We start from the raw sequence: 17,423 nt of genomic DNA on the forward strand, positions 1-17,423 counted from the left end.
GTGGTTGTTTATCTGGTGGAGGAGAGAAGGGGTAAGGGAGTCCGGAGGGTGTAGTGATTGCAGGGAGGCCAATAATCATAGGGAGGTTAAGAGATGGGTCTGGTGCTTTTGCTGGCAACATGCTCGGAGCAACTAAGGGTTTGGTTTGTATGGGAGCTTGGGGCGAAGAGGGCAAAGAGGGAAGAAGGTTTGGACCTATAGGTGTTGGGATGGAGGTTTGAGTAGCAGCAGGGGCTGTAGTTGGTTCCGGGANATCCACAATCTTGGAAGCACCAGGGTGTTTAGGGACTAGTGTCAGGATAGCTGCGTTTGTGGTAGCCGGCAAGAAGGAAGTGTGAAAAAGTTGGTGACTGCTGCAGTGACTTCAGGGCCTAGGATTCCCCAGGTGGATGTGTAAAAGCCGGAAGAGAGACCATCGGGACCCAGGGCTTTGTTCGGATTGATCTTCATCATCACCTTTGCTATCTCCTCAAGAGTGGGAATGGATATCATCATTTGAGAGTGGGCGCTAGAACAGCGGTAAGGGTTTAATGATTGTAACCATTCCTGGGAAGACCAGAGCGGACGTGAAACAGAGTGGTTTGGCGACAGGATTGAAGTAAAGTGAGCTATGGCGTGGTCGCTCATTTCACATGGATCCAGTAATAAGTCACCAGATTCCAGGAGGAAAGACCGGATGGTGTTGTAACTTGCTCTAGCCTGACAAATTTTTTGGAAGTAAGAGGTATTGAGATCTCCCTCCTTGAGCCAATTCACTCGTGATTTCTGCTTGAAGTAACTTTCCTCAATGTCCCTCAGAAACGTCCATTTGTCGTGGAGGTCCTTTTCAAGCTGGAAAGTTTGTTGTGATGGTTGATTTAAGGCCTGTACCTGCACATCTTGCAACAAACGGTTAGTTTCACTCACTCGCTCTTGTATTTTTGAAAAATTCTCTCGATTTATGGTTTTTAGGTCTCCCTTAATGGTCTTTTGCTTCCAGCAGAGATCAGTAAGATTGAGAGCAAAGCTTCCTGCCTGAGTCCAAGCTTCATGTACCAGCTGGAGGAAGTTAGGGTGTTTAGTGAGGTAGTTAAAGAACTTGAAAGGGCGGGTGCCTGCTTTGGGGAGTTGATACGCGAGGTCAACTAGGCTTGGGCAATGGTCTGATGGTAGAGGGGGAAGGAAAGTAACAACGCTATCTGGAAAGAGGGTGATCCAGTGGTTGTTGACAAGGACACGGTCAAGCTTCTTGGCAATGGGGTTAGAGGGCTGGTTGTTGCTCCAAGAAAAAAGAGGGCCTTGGAAACGAAGGTCAAATAGGTCCATTTGAGACAGACAGTCTTTCAGCTCCGACATTGGTGGGGACAGGCTGTTGACTGAGGGAGAAGAATGCTCATTGTGATGAATGATCTGGTTGAAGTCTCCTCCAACAATCCAAGGACAGGTGTCAAGAGAGAAAGACTGCTGAATACGTAAGAGCTCAACCCAGAGGTTAGTTCTTTCTTCCCTTAAATTTGAAGCATAGACCGATGTATAGACAAACTGAAGTTTATTGGCAATATTGACTTCACAAGTTAAGGATTGTCTTGACTGATGCAACACTCTTACCAACGCAGGGTCCTTCCAGATAACGATGATGCGACCATCCTCATCAGACGAGTGGTTCGTAGTATAGTTCCATCCAGGGCAAACCGATGTCATTACTCGGTTCAGATTAAGTTCTTTTACATGTGTTTCCAAAATAGCTCCAAAAAGCGGCTGGTAACTCCGAAGCCAACTACTAAAAGGCTTATGCTTATCCGGATCATTTAAACCTCAGATATTCCAAAAAAAGTGTTTAGTATTCATTAATTACAAGTACGAGGCACACCTGATGGGTGTGATGTTTCCAACAGTAGCTTAGTCATAGGGGGAATAGAGATGGTATAGGGGTTAGTGGCTGAGGACAAAAGAGGGTTAGTGGACAAAAGAGGGTTGGTGGCTGGGGGTAAAAGAGGGGGGGGGAATGCGTAGGGCTAATAAGGGACGGGTGAGAACGAGAGCGCTTCAGGGATTGAGGTGGTTGTTTATCTGGTGGAGGAGAGAAGGGGTAAGGGAGTCCGGAGGGTGTAGTGATTGCAGGGAGGCCAATAATCATAGGGAGGTTAAGAGATGGGTCTGGTGCTTTTGCTGGCAACATGCTCGGAGCAACTAAGGGTTTGGTATGTATGGGAGCTTGGGGCGAAGAGGGCAAAGAGGGAAGAAGGTTTGGACCTATAGGAGGTTGGATGGAGGTTTGAGTAGCAGCAGGGGCTGTAGTTGGTTCCGGGATGGGAACAGTAGTTGGGTCCAACGACAGGGGAGCAAAGGAGTTGGAGGGGGGGGGGCACTCTCAGTGGCACGACTGTTGTTCTTGCCAGTAATTTTATTCTTGCGTGTATTATCCTTTGTGCGCATAGAGGAGGAAGCATTAGTAGGAGCTGCTTTAACTGGTGAAGTGGAAGCATCCGTCGTCACCCGCTTCTCTAGTCGGATAGAGTTAGCTTTAGTTGTAGGCGGAGCACAAGGTGGGGGAGGTAGTTGAAGACAGTTCTTAGCAGTGTGTCCTATTTCATGGCAATGAGAACACGAGGGAGGAAGCCAAGGATAAGTGATGGCAACTTCTACGACTTCACCATTATCCCTAGTGTATTCAACAACATCAGGTAATTTTTTAGTAAGGTCGACCACGACTTTGGCATGGGACACTTTGAGGCTGACTAGATTGATGGTAAAGTCATCCGTCTCTTTTGGTTCTCCCACTAACCCAGCTACAATGCTTATGCCCTCTATTGTTCTCAGGTCCAAGGGGACGTCATGCAAGTGGATCCAAAGAGGAATGGAGTCTAACGGTGGAGTAGCAGAGGAGTAATGAGGGGCCCAAGGAGCAGTTTGGAACATGGAGTCACCAATATACCAAATGCCTTTCTCTAGAACCTTTTCCCTGATGAACTCATTAGGTATTCTGACTAAAACCGAATTGGACAGATGATTCACATGGATTTCAAGCCGGCGCCCTTTTCCCCACATATGGTTTAGAACACTTTGGATTTGGTGAAATAGAGGGGGTCTACCATTGAAGACACAGATGATGAAATCCTTATGGGCCTCTGCTCCTTTCAGGAAAACCGACTCAGGGATGTGGGTAGTGGGACGACCAGTAGCTGTGTAAGACACTGGGGTCAATCGCTTAAGTTTCTTGTCAGCTGTTCTGCGGAGTTTGTCAACAAGTGTTGAGGCGCCCGACTGAGTGGCGACAGTAGGGATTTGGGGCAGCCCTGATTCAGGCGAAGGGGTACCAGTTCGAGGTAGAGGTTGTTCAGGGGGAGCAGTATTGTGTGGCACAGGTGGGTTTGGGGGTTGGTTGGAGGGGGTGGGTGTGGTTTGTTGGGGTGTAGCAGTGGGGCGAGTAGTAGCTTTGTTTGTGAGTAAAGGGGATGTGGATTTGGGGGTGAGGACAGTGAATTTCTCATTCTCAGTAATTTGGTTGGGAGCAGTGTGTTGAGTTTGAACAGTAGCATCAGATCTAGGGTTAGATCGAGGCAGATTAGCAATTGAGTCTTCAACTGGTTGCATCACAACATCGGTAGTGATTTGGGAGGCAGAAGACGCTCCCAGTGCAGAGGAAACTTTCGAAGCCGGCCTTTGAGGATTAGCAGTAGGCGAGAGAAGTTTCGACTTGTGGCTCGAAGCAAGAAAAGAGGACAATGGAGGGAAGTTGGAGAGGGTACAAGAGGGTGAATGGTCTGGAGGGTCAGGGGGAACGGGTGGTGGGGAAGGTGGGGGCGGACTACCACCAGCGGTGGGAGGCTTGGGACTCAGGGCGGAAGCACGACCAACAGGGAACCAGCGGTTCTCCATTTTGCGTTTTTTAACCATCTACAAGCTTAATTATTTTCACGGTTAACCGCTACGAATTTTTTTTACCATTTTTATGATTATGGTCTCATTAGGAGGTTGTAAATTATAAATTATACGGGTTATGATCCGAAGTAAGTATATATGTTACAGTTCAAAAATGATTTTTTTTTTGAACATCGATTAGATTGACTTAATAATTGAAAATGTTAAAATAGTCAACATGGATAATGTTTGTTATCATATGAGGAAAGTAAAAATGATATTAAATTTTGATCCTGATCAAGGTTGGCTTTTGCAAGTTTGAAGTCCCTATGCTAGTACTTGATTGTGAAGTCTTAGAGTCCATTGAAAACGAGCTTCTGCAAACTAATTGCTCCAGATTTGTATATCTCGAATCCAATGACGAAAATTTTAAAGGTTAGAATTTCAATGAGAGTAGAGAAAATTATGAATTTTGATTTTTAATATTGTTAATAGAAAAATAAGAAATAGGAAATTATGTATTTTTCATGCAAAGAAAAAAGTTCATTTATTTTTCAGGAAAAAATAAATAGTTTGTGTTGTTTTCTGATTTTTTTTCAAAAATAATAACGCTATCACAATGTCGTTAACGATGGTAAGAGAGACAAAAAGAAATTGGAAAAAGATAATAGTTTGTGTATTTTTTGTCAACTAAAAAATAATTGTGTATTTTTCTTACAAGGAAAAAAATTATGTTTTTTCCTGGCAAATATTAAATAGTTTGTGTTTTTTTTTGAGAATTTTTCCAAATAAAAAAAAATTGTTAACTCAGGTTGAGCATCATTAATTGTGTATCTAATATAATAAAATAGGCTTACACCCTCTAAAGAAGCTCTATCTATCTGCCATATGGCACATCTGAATCTTTTGGTTTTTTTTCTCTCATGTTTAAGCTAATTATTAATAGGCAGTAAATGGTTAATGAGCCACAGAAATATCTCGACTTCCCAAAGCAAAATCGACAGAATCTCACAGTTCCGTCTTCTCCTCTTTCTCACCTCTCTCTTCTCCACCCTCCCCTTTTATCTGTTCAATTACCGCTAGAAACCCTAACAAATCTCAACTCTGTTTTCATGGTGTTTTTTGACCAAAACGGAAATCTTATCAATATTTCGTTTGTAAAAATATTACGTTAACGTCGTTAAAAATTGTAACAATGATATGTGGGAAATTGGAAAATCGAGATATTTCATGTATTTTTTTATCACCTCTAAAATAGTGTAAGTATTTTTCTGGCAAAGAAAAAAGTTTGTGTTTTTTTTTGGCAGATATTAAATAAGTCATGTATTTTTTTTGGCATTTTTCCCCTTTTTTGTTTCATCTTTCTAATTTAAAAATATGAGAAACACACTCTTCTATTTTTTATTATTATCATCTAATTTAAAAGTATATAATTTATTTTCATATTTAATTTGTTTGTGACATGTGACATATTGTCATGTAGTTTTCTTTTAAATTTATTTTGTGGTCTCTTTTTAATATTTTCTTACCTAATTATTTTATATTTTATATTATATAATATTTTCTAATTTCAGTTACTCTCTCCTTACTGGTACATTTGGTGTTTATATTCTTAAACCTATAATATTTTCTTTTTAATTAAACCTAAAATACAACATATTTAATCATATACATTAATTCATACTTTAAATATACAGTTTAGTACTAAATTGTAACAGAAAATACATAAATTGTGAATTGACTATTTGTTTTCTCTATTCACTTTCAGTTTAGTACCCTAGCAATTATAATTATAACTCCTCTAATTTAATTTTTGAGAAATGTAACTTCCATCACTCTTATCCTATAAATAATCATTCTCACATCCTCCTCCATCATATCTCAAATCCTAATTATTTTTTTTTGTTTTAAATGTTCTTGCATTGGTTGAAAACTCAATGAAAATTATATTTTTATATTATATAATATTTTCTAATTTCAATTACTCTCTCCTTACTGGTCTATTTGGTATTTATTTTCTTAAACATATAATAGTTATTTTTAATTAAACCTAAAATACAACATGTTTAATCATATGCATTATTCATACTTTAAATATATACTTTAGTACTGAATTGTAACTGAAATTACATAAATTGTGAATTGACTATTTGTTTTCTCCATTCACTTTCAGTTAAATACCCTAGCAATTATAATTATAACTTTTTTAATTTAATTTTTGAGAAATGTAACTTCCATTACTTCTTATCCTATAAATAATCATTCTCACATCTTCCTCCATCATATCTCAAATCCTAAATATTTTCTTTGTTTTTTTGTTTTTAATGTTCTTGCATTGGTTGAAAACTCAATGAAGATAATATTGTAAGAGTTTAATAATATATTTTACATTGTTCTCCATTTTATCTCTTCTTGCTTTTATGTACTTCTTTCTTTACTTTAGATGTTAGATTATTACATATTCATATATATATATATATATAAATATATATTTATTTGATTCTTAAAAATATGTAATGTTCTAACTTCTAAGGAAAGAAAATTTTTGTAATATAACTATGAAATATCAAATCAATTTTTCTTAACTCTCTCTTACATCTAACAAAATTGTAATACATTTTTTAAGAATACTCATCATTATATTTAGTTTCTGATTAAAAATATAATTACATAAAGATCATTAAGCTATATAATTCAAATATGTACTTCAAAAGGATTTCTCTATAGAAAAACAATATAATATTATATTTTCTATTTAGCTTTTACTACAAAGATGAAACAATTACAACTAAATCTAGCAATATAAATTAAAAGGAGGGCAATATAAATTAAAAGGAGGGCAATATAAAAAAGAGACTTAAAAGTAAAATTAATCTTTAGGAATTGTACTTTAAAGTTTTGCTTGCACTTCATATGACTTTATAGAGAATAATTTGTTTCTCTCATATAATACTTTAGGTTATGTGTTAGCTTATATGAACAACTTAAATTAATATTTGAATATCATAGTTAAATTTCATTTTATCAATTTTTTAACCTCAAATCCTCAGAGAAACTAATGAAAAATATTATCAAAGTTAAATAATAAAAAAACAAAAAAAATCAAGAGATATGTATGTGTGGTTATATTTAAATTAGTTATATATTATGAATTTGTATATTTTTTAAAAAATGTAAATTTCCTAAAGACATTTAGATATAGATTTTTTTTTGCTTTTTATGATTATTAAATAAATTAACATAATTTATTATATATATATCACAATTCGCGAGATATAACCTAGTTTAACATGTCATTGTACAGTGCATGATCACTCTTTTATTTTTATATAAAGTCCTAAGTTTCAGTCCAAGGTCTATCTTTTATATAAAGTCTCTTCGTCTCCTGACGATTTCTCGATCGTTCACTCCTCTTCGCGTTGCTATCTTTGTTTTCTCCTGTAAACAACAACAACAAGAACAACCATAACAAAAAGAGTGAAAGTAGACTTGGAACACTTTGGGTTTCTCTCAATTCAGTCAATTGGCTATAAAATTGCTTCAATTTGTTTTTTTTGGTATGCTGACTAATTTGCACTCATTTTCGAGGATTTAGTTTGATCATATTTTTATTTTTTCCTTTCAGATTCTTCGAGCATGGATCAGTTGTTCGACTCCACATGGGGTTTTCTCGTCAGCTTTTTTCGCCATAGTTCATCCGGTTACTCCCCTCTTCTCCTAGATTTTGAAGATATTGACTTGTCGACGCTTCTGGATGATGTCTATTAGACTTTTCCAATGAAACCTGAAGTGTTTTGTGCATTACTTGGTGTTCCTTGGATAGGTTGATACGGGAGGGAGAGCTAGTCCCAGGTTCATTAGACCGTCAAGGAAACTCAATTCTTCACGTTGCTGCTGGTTCGTGGAATCTCAGTGCAGTGGAGCATATAGTTGCCATTCACCCAAACCTCATAAAGAAAGTGAATTGTAATGCGGAAACGATTCTCCATGCACGCATAACAAAAAATAAAGTAAAGAATAGGGTAAGAAATGTTTCTTTCCTTCACTCCTTTCATTGCTAGTTTAATCAAAGATTCAAATCATATTTAGTTGTCATAATCAGATTAGTCACGATGGAATAAATTTTTATACCTATGCTCTCTTTTTTTCCCCCTTATTGGATCTGTGTGTTAGAGGTGAGATTAAAGTGACTGCTTTTTTACACTTTCGATCCAACTCTATTTCTTTTTAGGTCATGGAGAGAATTATTAGTTAGACACAAACAAAAAATAATGTCTCTTTAATAATCTTCACCTTTTCACTATTTTAGATTGAGGTACAAAAGGCAGGAAAATTAAAGAATTGTGTGTGTGTTTTTTTTTATAAAACTGTATTACTTTTAGGTTGTGGAGTGAATTATTAGTAATTGATTTTGAAGGTATTTAGAAGATTTGAACTAATTCTATTCGCTGACAAACAAACAAAATGGAGAGCTAATTCTATATAAATGACATCCTAAAGTGTCCGAATTGTTTTTTCACATTTTTTTGTTTGTGAACTTTCTACTAAAATTTGTCTCGATAAGCTATCATGATATTGAAACATTAGCCAACTTTTGTTTTATGAAAATAGCAATTTTAGTAATCAATATTGGTATAAAACAGATTCATCGTTTACAGAAAGGCTAAGAAAATATTTGGTTAGCTTATTAGATAACTTCAGCTTATTTATATTCGCGTTTAACCGCTAGAGTTTTTTTTTACCATTTTTATGATTATGGTCTCATTAGGGGGTTATAAATATGATCCAAAGTAAGTATGTATGTTACTGTTTCTTTGACAAAAAAAAAATGTATTACGGTTTTAAAATGATTTTTTTTTTTTTTTTTTTTTAACATCGATTATATTGACTTGATAATTGATTGTTACAATAGTCAGCATGTATAATTTTTGTTATCATATGAGGAAAGTAAAAATGATACAAAAAAAAGTTTGATCCTGATCATTGATCAAGGTTGGCTTTTGCAAGTCCTTCTGGCTACTTGATTTTGAAGTCTTACAGTCCATTGAAAATAATGAGCTTCTGTAAACTCATTGTTCCACATTTGTAGATCTCGAATCCAAATTATGAAAATTTCAAAGTTTAGAGTTTTACCACGTAAAGATATTGTTTTAAGCTCAGGACTTTTCATGCGATTTGAAAATTAAAAAAAAAAAAAAAAGACATATTGGGCCGATAAAAGTCCAAGTTAATTCGAACGGGCTTCGGCCTTTACTAAAACACGGTGACTTTAACGGCGTTTTGTTGTTCTTTTGGTGGATCTGCGACTGCGAGAGTCCTCTTTTCAATAAAACCACCGGAGTGAGGCAGAAGAAGAAGAAGACGACGAGGATGAGTTCATCGACGGCTGTTCGAGATTTGCAGAGAGACCTAGAAAACAAGGCCAATGATCTCGGCAAAATTCAAAAAGGCAAGCTTCTGATATTCTTTTTCACCTTTATCTATGTGAATTCTTTTTTCTTCCCTGGAGGCGGGAAACCCTACTTTATCGTGTTCATTCATATTTCAGATATCGCGAAGAATCACCAGCTGAGGAAGAAGTATACGATCCAACTCGGTGAGAACGAGCTCGTCCTTAAGGTATATATAACTGTTTTCTCTAGGTTTTGTGGCTACTTAAAATGGTGGAAATTTCTGATTTTATGGATTCGAAAGAGGGGTTGTTTGATTGCATTGTTTGGCTTCATCATACTGTATACTTCCAGCTTTGATCCTTTGTGGTGTGTTGTGTGTATACAGGAGTTGGATTTGCTGGAAGAAGATGCAAACGTTTACAAATTGATTGGTCCGGTGCTAGTGAAGCAGGATTTGGCTGAAGCTAATGCTAATGTCCGTAAACGAATTGAGTACATCTCTGCTGAATTGTGAGTTTCTTTCTTTTTTCCTGTGATTGAAGCAAAACTAGTTGAAGAATAAAAGAACCTTTCATCCTAGGGGTGATAGTGAGTGATTGCTGTTAGTAAGTTATCTAATTAGGGTAAAGATTATAATATTAGTAGCTAATATAGGAAGTGAAAATCATCCTGTCTCTTTTTGAACGAGTAAACCTGTGAGAATCTGGATAAGCCGGGTAGAGCATTTTGTGTAGAAATATATGTTGGCTCTTATCGCTATATAGCAACTATGAGGAAAGTTGATCAAGTGTTTTGAGCTATAGGGTCATGACCTCAAGAATATTGTTAATATCCTTTGCAGGAAACGGCTTGATGCAATTCTTCAAGATATGGAAGAAAAACAAAACAACAAGAGAGAAGCGGTAAGACATCTACCTCTCTCATGCATTATATACTTTAATATTGGGGCATTAAACCAGTTATGCTAGGCACTGCTAGTCCAAACATTGATGCTCACTTTACTAAGCTCTGAAAAGTTACTTTGGTAGATACCTGAAGTTCTCTCTTCTGTTTTGTTGAGTGGCCTTGGCGACATCTGAGAATTTGCTATTTTGATAGAATAAGATTACCCATGGAAATGAAACTTGTTTCTTTAATTTTCTTGGTTTAAACCTTAAAGTGGTGATAATGATCCTATGGTTTCAATTCATGGAATCGAAATTTTTGCAGATAATGAAGTTACAACAAAGGCTACAGTCAATCCAGGCAGGAAAAGCGAAGGCTTGATTGAGCTTGGCAATTGCTACCACTTTTGTTGAACCCCCTTCCCTTGTGCTCGGCCTTGTGTCGATGGTGTCATATCCAGTTACTAAGGGTTCTTGTGGTTTCAGTTCTGTGGTTATTGATGTCTTCTTGTGTCTCTAATCTTTTTTTTTGACAACTAAACTTGAATGTGTAACTTATAAAGGATCTTGTCGCCCTTTCTCAAGTTATGAATTTGGAGATTTACAAAATTTTATTTTGTGTGCACACCTAATCTGGTCTCTATATATATTTCAAATCGATTATGGTTCTATGGAACACCTTGCAGGGTTACGAAGAGTTAAAACTTAAAAGGACCAAATAATCTCACACTTGTCAGATTTGAAAGAAGCTAAAAGGACCAAATGAAACGTATTAAAAGCACTAAAAAATTAATCTCCATGCTATCTGATTACAATTTGGCAAGTGGGAGCTCAAAGAAAATAGAGTATTAGTCTTAAGAAACCTACTACTACAATCAAAAACTTTCCAGCTAAGTTATATATAATTTGGCTGCTGAAACTTATCTTACATAGAAAGTTTAAACTTTCTTTCCTCAACGATCCAATCTCTTCTCCAATTGGCACTGTACTATACATCACTTCCTCCATACCCTCTTTTCAGTTTGTGTATGTGTGTGTGTATTGTCTGGACCAGTCTTCAAAACTAATCTTTAGGTGTTTCTTATTGGCAATGGATGAGCTTCAGTGTTGAAAACAAACTTATCCAATGGTATCACCGAGTCATCTCCAAAAAGCAAGTATAAGTATTTCAATGTTTCACCAAGGAAAAATGTCTCCATCTTATCTCTCCTATGAGGCGGCACTTCTGTTACATCATCCAATGATGTATACCCACCTGATTTCACCTTTGTGTACTTTTCAAATGCTTCAAAGATTTGCCAACCTTGATCTCGGTATCTGCAAATTTTAGAAATGTGTTAGCTTTACGAGTAGAATAATCCCCAAGAACTCAGATAATGAGAGAAAATCGGATGAATAGTTTTCATACTTTGTATCTTTTGTGATACGATAGAGGACAAAGAGTGATTCAACAGTTTCAGGACGCAGTAGATTATGTCGATCAGCGTGCTTTATAATTATATCATTTGCATACATTGAACTCTTATTCCCACCTTCAAGACCGTCCTCAGAATACTCCTGCTTATTAGAATCCAAGAATAAACAAAATTCAAACTAAGTGACCAAGGCTGACGTGCAAAAAGCAAATGTTATTGTTTTGGAAAAAAGGTACAAGCAAAACTTACATTTGTGTGAAAGTAAGCAATTTCTGGAGCAAGGCCAGTGGCAGTTACTTCATACATCTCAAAGCATGTTTTCGCTAAATCTTCTGCAAGTTTCAAATTTTCTAGGTCCTCAAAGGATAAAAGATTTTCCTTCAGGGCTTGTTCCTTTGTGAGCCCCTTGGTAGCACCGAGAGCAAGAGTACCAGGCAAGAAGCATACCTAGAGAAAAAGAAAAACAATTGAATGAATCAAAAGTCACGAAGAACAAACGTCGTGAAATCTCTTAGCGAATGACAACAGTGTAATACAATGTAGTTAGTGACACTTACAAGATGGTCCATTTTTGGACTGAACTCTCCCTTAGATCCATAAGGTAACTCCCCTACAAAGACGAGACCTTTTGGAATTGAATTACGCACAAGTAAATGTCTGACTCCTTTCATTGCCTCGATGTACATATCATGCAAATATGTGAAATTACTGTTGAACTTGGCTCCTTGTTGAAGCCACACCTTGATTAAATACTCATAGTAGCTATCACCACGAGATCCCAACCTGATATTCTCACCAACAAATTCACCTGTTTGAGGGCTGCACCAAGTAGAAACAACATGTCAGATCAAAAGAGCCCATGAAAGCAAGGAAACCATTATCACTAATCATGGTATTTATAGTTGAAAGAACAAAAACTAATTACCTGATGTAGATTGGAACAAGACCTTCCGTCTTTGGAAGAGTTTTGATATGAGCTAAGACCTTCATGGCCTCTGTACTATACTTTGGATCACCAGAAATAGCACTGAGGTAATTAAATTCAAGCTGTACAGAGGCAGCTTCTGCTGTACTGCTCGCTCCTCCTGGAGCTGGATGAGCGGTCGATTCATGTAATATGACATCGCAAAAGGGAACTGAAGTAGGACTAGAGGTAAAAGCCGTAAGTAGACGGTCAGCCAAATCCTTAGCAATATTTAGATAGATAGCTGGTTTAGGTCCATTATGGGTTATGTTCATCGTACCCTGCTCTCCTCCACTCAGATGGTATGCACTTAGAAGCCCACCCATGACACGTATTGTAGTTTCAAACAAATTAACTTGACCCTTCTGACTGATTCTCTCTAAGAGATGAGTCTCAACCCAAGATCCTGCTTCAGAAACAATATTGTCAAGACCCATTATCATGGCTGTGTCAAGAGCATCCACCACAGTGGCACCCAGTCCCCCTAAGCCATCCACACCTTTCTGGCTAATAGGCATAAGCTCGTCATAACCCATGGCGTACTTTCTATAGCCAGACCATGCATGGTCAAAAGCATCCTTGACACTTTGCTGTCTGGCTGCCCATTTTGGGTCGGAAATTGAAATGGTAGAGCCATTAGTAGAACTACCTCTTAATTGTCCTTCATCAGGTGATAATCGAGGTGGAAGCCTAGGTGGTTTCCTCAAAAGTCTCCCTAGCCTAAGTCCCCCAACAAAAGTGACCTTTCCTTTTTCATTCAGAGCAGAATCATTTGGACTCTTACTCATCAGCATTAGACATACTAGTCCAAAGACCAATATCAATATTAGGAACATCCCTGTGCTACAGCTTGCGCAGTTGCGTTTTGTGTTAAGCGTAAGCAAGCTTTGAGAAAGAACCTAGAAACCAAAACAAAGGAGACACTGCAAATGTCAAAAGACAAGCAACAGAGAGAGAAACTAGTTCAAATTTTCATAAACACATACAACGAGAACCTTTCATGCCATCCCATTACTAAATTCATAGCATTTACTGCTTCTAAGCACACCTTTTTATTGCTCCCTTATTAACTTTATTTCAGGAGTATCACACCAAGAAGCCTAATACTTTTATCTAAAGGTAGAGACTTTATACTAGAGCTAAGCTAAATTCTTCTATGGTATCAGGTACTTTGGTATTCCCCAATCCCCAGGCCAATTTCGACACAAAAGCAATTCATGTAAAAGCCAAGAGACGAACCAGAAGCAAAGTACTAGTGACATCAAAATCCATCTAAAACATGTATTAATCAAAAAGAAAGAAAAAAAACTTGGACAGAACCCATATCACAGAAGAGATCAAGATCTAACCTTTAAAGGAGATCGATGTCTGAACTTGGCATTGTCGTAATGAATATCTTTCACTGAATATGGTAGAGATTTCGACATTGTTCAGATCCTCGTAGAATTGACTTAGAAATTCGGAATCTTTCTGCCGCCGATCTAAACGGGAGGCAATGACCCTAAGAATAAGATGAGGTTTCGTCGGGATCAGATATGCTATATCTCTTCACAGCTCAAGGAAAAAAAAAAAAAAAAAAGTGTTCGAAGCCAACGCAGAGAGAAGTCTTTTCTGATATCTTACGGCAGCTTCTTTACAAGCATTGACCGACCCAACAAGGCAACAATAACACTAGCTTCCAATTTCTTCTTTCTTCCAAACACCGTATCAATTAACTCTTACGCTTGTGTAGAGGTGTATTAGTTCGTTTTCAAAACCTAAGTGCTTGATTCGTAGTAATAACAAAATTTAGGGGCTAAACTGGGAACAATTTATTTACTTAAAATTCACGCGTTGCCCTCTATACTCAGCCCAGAGTATACAAGAGAATGAGAAGACTGACGTATTCTTTAACTTCGGTGAGGAATATCGTCGAACACTTTCACTGCAACTTTTCCCCCAAACCAATCTCTTCTCTTTCAATCTCCCCAAACCGTCGCAAAGCCGAATCACCGGAACCTGCTTCGACGCAAGATCTGTATTCGCTACTCAAGCAAGATCCCGTCGATATCTGTCTCTCCCTTTGGGTCAAATCATTCTCGTCTCTTCCTTCTGCTACTTTCTCGAACCTCACTGGGTTTCTCTCCAAATTCGACTTATGGGTCTTAGCATATCAACGCACTTGTGCTCACATAACCGGAACATTCCCGCCGCGCAATGCCATTCACGCCAACGCTCTCCGCTCGCTTCTCTCCCTCCAGAGCGCCGTCACTCGTTCCGGTGGCAAGTTCCGGTGGAACGATAAGATGAATCAGCACGTGATGACTCCTAGTGATAAATTCTCGACGAATGGTGTAGAGGGTATGTCGAAAGGGAAGGTGAAGAGGATGATCGAGTCGGAAGAACCGATTTTTCAAGATCGGGTGGTTCATGAGGTTTTGTTGATGGTTCTTGAGCCTTTCTTTGAAGCTAGGTTTTCGAGTAAGTGCCATGGGTTTAGACCAGGTAGAAATCCACATACTGTGATTAGAACTATCAGAAGTAATTTTGCTGGGTACGTGTGGTTCATGAAGGGTGATGTTAGTGAACTGTTGGATCATGTGGATGTAGAAGTAGTGATGAATTGTATGCAAAAGGTTGTCAAGGATAGGAAATTTCTCGGCTTGATTGAATCTTCTTTGAGATTGTCTGATAAGAGAGTGTTAAAGCGAGTTGTCGAGAGAAATGGTAATGATAATGGGTTGGGGACGAAAAGGAGGATCGAACGTGAAAAGAGAAACAAGAAGAAGAAGAAGATTTTGAGTGATGATGAGCCTAAACCGGATCCTTATTGGCTGAGGACTTTCTACAGTTTTGCTCCTAAGGAAGCTGCAAAAGTGCCTTCTTATGGCTACTGTGGCATATTGAGTCCTTTGCTTGCTAATGTATGTCTTAATGAGCTGGATCGCTTTATGGAAACGAAGATAGTTGAGTATTTTAGACCTTGTAAAGACGATTCAATATGGAAGGAGTCTATTGAAGATGGCTGTCATAACCCAGCCTGGCCGGAGTTTGTTCCGTCAAGTGGGAAGGAGAAAACTAGGAAAATGGATTATATTAGGTATGGGGGCCATTTTTTGATTGGCGTTAGAGGGCCTAGAGAGGAGGCAGTAAAGATTCGGAAGGAAATCATTGAGTTTTGTGATAAGGTTTTCGGTTTGAGATTGGATAATTCAAAGTTAGAGATTGAACATATAAGCAGGGGTATTCAGTTTCTTGACCACATAATTTGCCGAAGAGTTATATACCCTACCCTCCGTTACACAGGAAGTGGAGGCAGCATTGTGAGCAAAAAGGGTGTGGGAACGTTGCTATCTGTGTCTGCTAGTTTAGAACAATGTATCCGCCAGTTTAGACGGCTTGCGTTTGTTAAAGGTGATAAAGATCCTGAGCCTTTACCGTGTAACCCAATGCTTTATTCAAGCCAGTCTCATAGTAACTCTCAGATGAATAAGTTTCTTGAAACAATGGCTGATTGGTATAAATATGCTGACAATCGCAAGAAGGCTGTTGGGTTCTGTGCTTATGTAATAAGAAGCTCTTTGGCTAAACTATACGCTGCAAGGTATAGACTTAAATCTCGTGCCAAAGTGTACAGCATTGCCTCACGGGATCTTAGCCATCCTTTAAGTGAGAGTAGTAATAATTCTGCACCTGAATACTCTGATCTTCTGAGGATGGGACTTGTCGATGCTATAGAAGGAGTTCAATTCTCCCGCATGTCTCTGATTCCGTCATGTGATTATACTCCATTCCCTAGGAATTGGATCCCAAATCATGAGCAACTTTTGCAGGAGTACATCAGGCTACAAGACCCTAAATTCTTCTGTGAGTTGCATAGGTCAATAAAACGCGAAGGTCTAACCTTGCCTCAGGATGAAATCTCAGAGGTTGTGTGGGATTTCAAGACTCTTGGTGCTTGGAGATCAAAGGATGGAAGTAAAAGAGAAGCAGATGATGGGTTGGAGACATTAGACTCACCAACATAATTATATACAATTGCCTCCATTTTTTGTGGTTTTGGTACAAGGATCTTGATACACCAGAGAGACTGAGAGCTTTAGCGGGCAGTTTCTTTTTTTGATCCCCTTCTTCTCAAGAGAGGCCCTGATTATGGATTTGGCTTCCTTACTCAGCGAAACATTGTCTCACTTCATAGACATTTCCCAGAGGTGAGTATTTTCTGACGTAGGTTATGTGAAAAACTTAGGAAAAGATGCTTATGCATTATGTCTTGTTTGGTTAAGTTGATAGATTTCTCTTAGCAGATTTCCATGTTTTTTACTTTAGCTAGAATCCTAGCTTATGCATTAAGTCTTGTTTGGTTAAGTTGATAGATTTCACTTAGCAGATGTTTTTTACTTTAGCTAGAATCCTAGGATGTGCACGCTGTTTAAACTTTGAAGTTAACATCTCTTTCTTTATATATAATTTTTGCATCTCAATTTGTTTGTAGTCCAGATATATAGTCAATCGTTCCTGTTGTTTTTTTAATCCATCTGATTGTTTAAGGTTTAGCGTGTCTTTCCTTTTTTTATGTAAAATAATGTATTGGCTTATAGATAGAGAACATAACACACATCTTCCGCCATATTTAACCAGTGAATCGATTCTAATAACGGTTTATACATCAAGGCATGATCTTAACTTGTTCATTTAGTCTTACGATCATAAGCAATTTACTGTAAGAGAGGACTTATCTTTATGATATTTAATTACACTCTCTCTTATTAAATATGGAACAAGTTTTGTTCTATATTGGTTGCTCCCCTTTTCTTCTGATATTATCAACCCTCACATTGGAATGCTGAAACTTTAAATGTTCGTGATAGGCCGGTGGAATTAGCAAAGGTGATCTTCTCAGGATCTTTCTCTCTGATGAAGATATCATTCACAGGAACCCAGATCA

The 17,423-nt window shown here is 37.7% G+C and overlaps 3 protein-coding genes across 3 annotated transcripts; 2 read left to right on the plus strand and 1 right to left on the minus strand.

The window, feature by feature from the left end:
• LOC104741590 (prefoldin subunit 6-like) lies at positions 9,126-10,731 on the plus strand. Its single transcript, XM_010462476.2, has 5 exons — positions 9,126-9,289; positions 9,389-9,459; positions 9,619-9,743; positions 10,075-10,135; positions 10,443-10,731. Exons 1-5 carry the CDS (start codon positions 9,211-9,213, stop codon positions 10,497-10,499), a joined length of 393 nt encoding a protein of 130 aa, XP_010460778.1. The 5' UTR covers positions 9,126-9,210; the 3' UTR covers positions 10,500-10,731.
• On the minus strand, positions 10,881-14,165 carry LOC104741591 (mannosyl-oligosaccharide 1,2-alpha-mannosidase MNS3). The gene is made up of 6 exons (XM_010462477.2): positions 13,846-14,165; positions 12,458-13,395; positions 12,090-12,351; positions 11,782-11,979; positions 11,526-11,674; positions 10,881-11,434 (listed from the first exon to the last, which is right to left on the minus strand). The coding sequence occupies exons 1-6, from the start codon at positions 13,921-13,923 to the stop codon at positions 11,188-11,190; spliced, it is 1,872 nt and encodes a 623-aa protein (XP_010460779.1). The 5' UTR covers positions 13,924-14,165; the 3' UTR covers positions 10,881-11,187.
• On the plus strand, positions 14,315-17,423 carry LOC109128603 (uncharacterized mitochondrial protein ymf11-like). The gene is made up of 2 exons (XM_019235273.1): positions 14,315-16,686; positions 17,347-17,423. Exon 1 carries the CDS (start codon positions 14,365-14,367, stop codon positions 16,501-16,503), a length of 2,139 nt encoding a protein of 712 aa, XP_019090818.1. The 5' UTR covers positions 14,315-14,364; the 3' UTR covers positions 16,504-16,686; positions 17,347-17,423.

The sequence above is a fragment of the Camelina sativa genome, chromosome 14 (genome assembly GCF_000633955.1).
Source record: "Camelina sativa cultivar DH55 chromosome 14, Cs, whole genome shotgun sequence".
Lineage (NCBI taxonomy): Eukaryota > Viridiplantae > Streptophyta > Magnoliopsida > Brassicales > Brassicaceae > Camelina > Camelina sativa.

Bases quoted from the DNA above. Each gene is read 5' to 3' on its own strand.
- LOC109128603 (XM_019235273.1), top strand. From the start codon at position 14,365: ATGAGAAGACTGACGTATTCTTTAACTTCGGTGAGGAATATCGTCGAA.
- LOC104741590 (XM_010462476.2), top strand. From the start codon at position 9,211: ATGAGTTCATCGACGGCTGTTCGAGATTTGCAGAGAGACCTAGAAAAC. The intron at 9,744-10,074 runs GTGAGTTTCTTT...TATCCTTTGCAG, and splicing joins GAGTACATCTCTGCTGAATT to GAAACGGCTTGATGCAATTC. The intron at 10,136-10,442 runs GTAAGACATCTA...AAATTTTTGCAG, and splicing joins AAAACAACAAGAGAGAAGCG to ATAATGAAGTTACAACAAAG.
- LOC104741591 (XM_010462477.2), bottom strand. From the start codon at position 13,923: ATGTCGAAATCTCTACCATATTCAGTGAAAGATATTCATTACGACAAT. The intron at 13,396-13,845 runs GTTAGATCTTGA...TTTGGTTTCTAG, and splicing joins GACATCGATCTCCTTTAAAG to GTTCTTTCTCAAAGCTTGCT. The intron at 11,435-11,525 runs GTATGAAAACTA...TAAAATTTGCAG, and splicing joins CGTATCACAAAAGATACAAA to ATACCGAGATCAAGGTTGGC.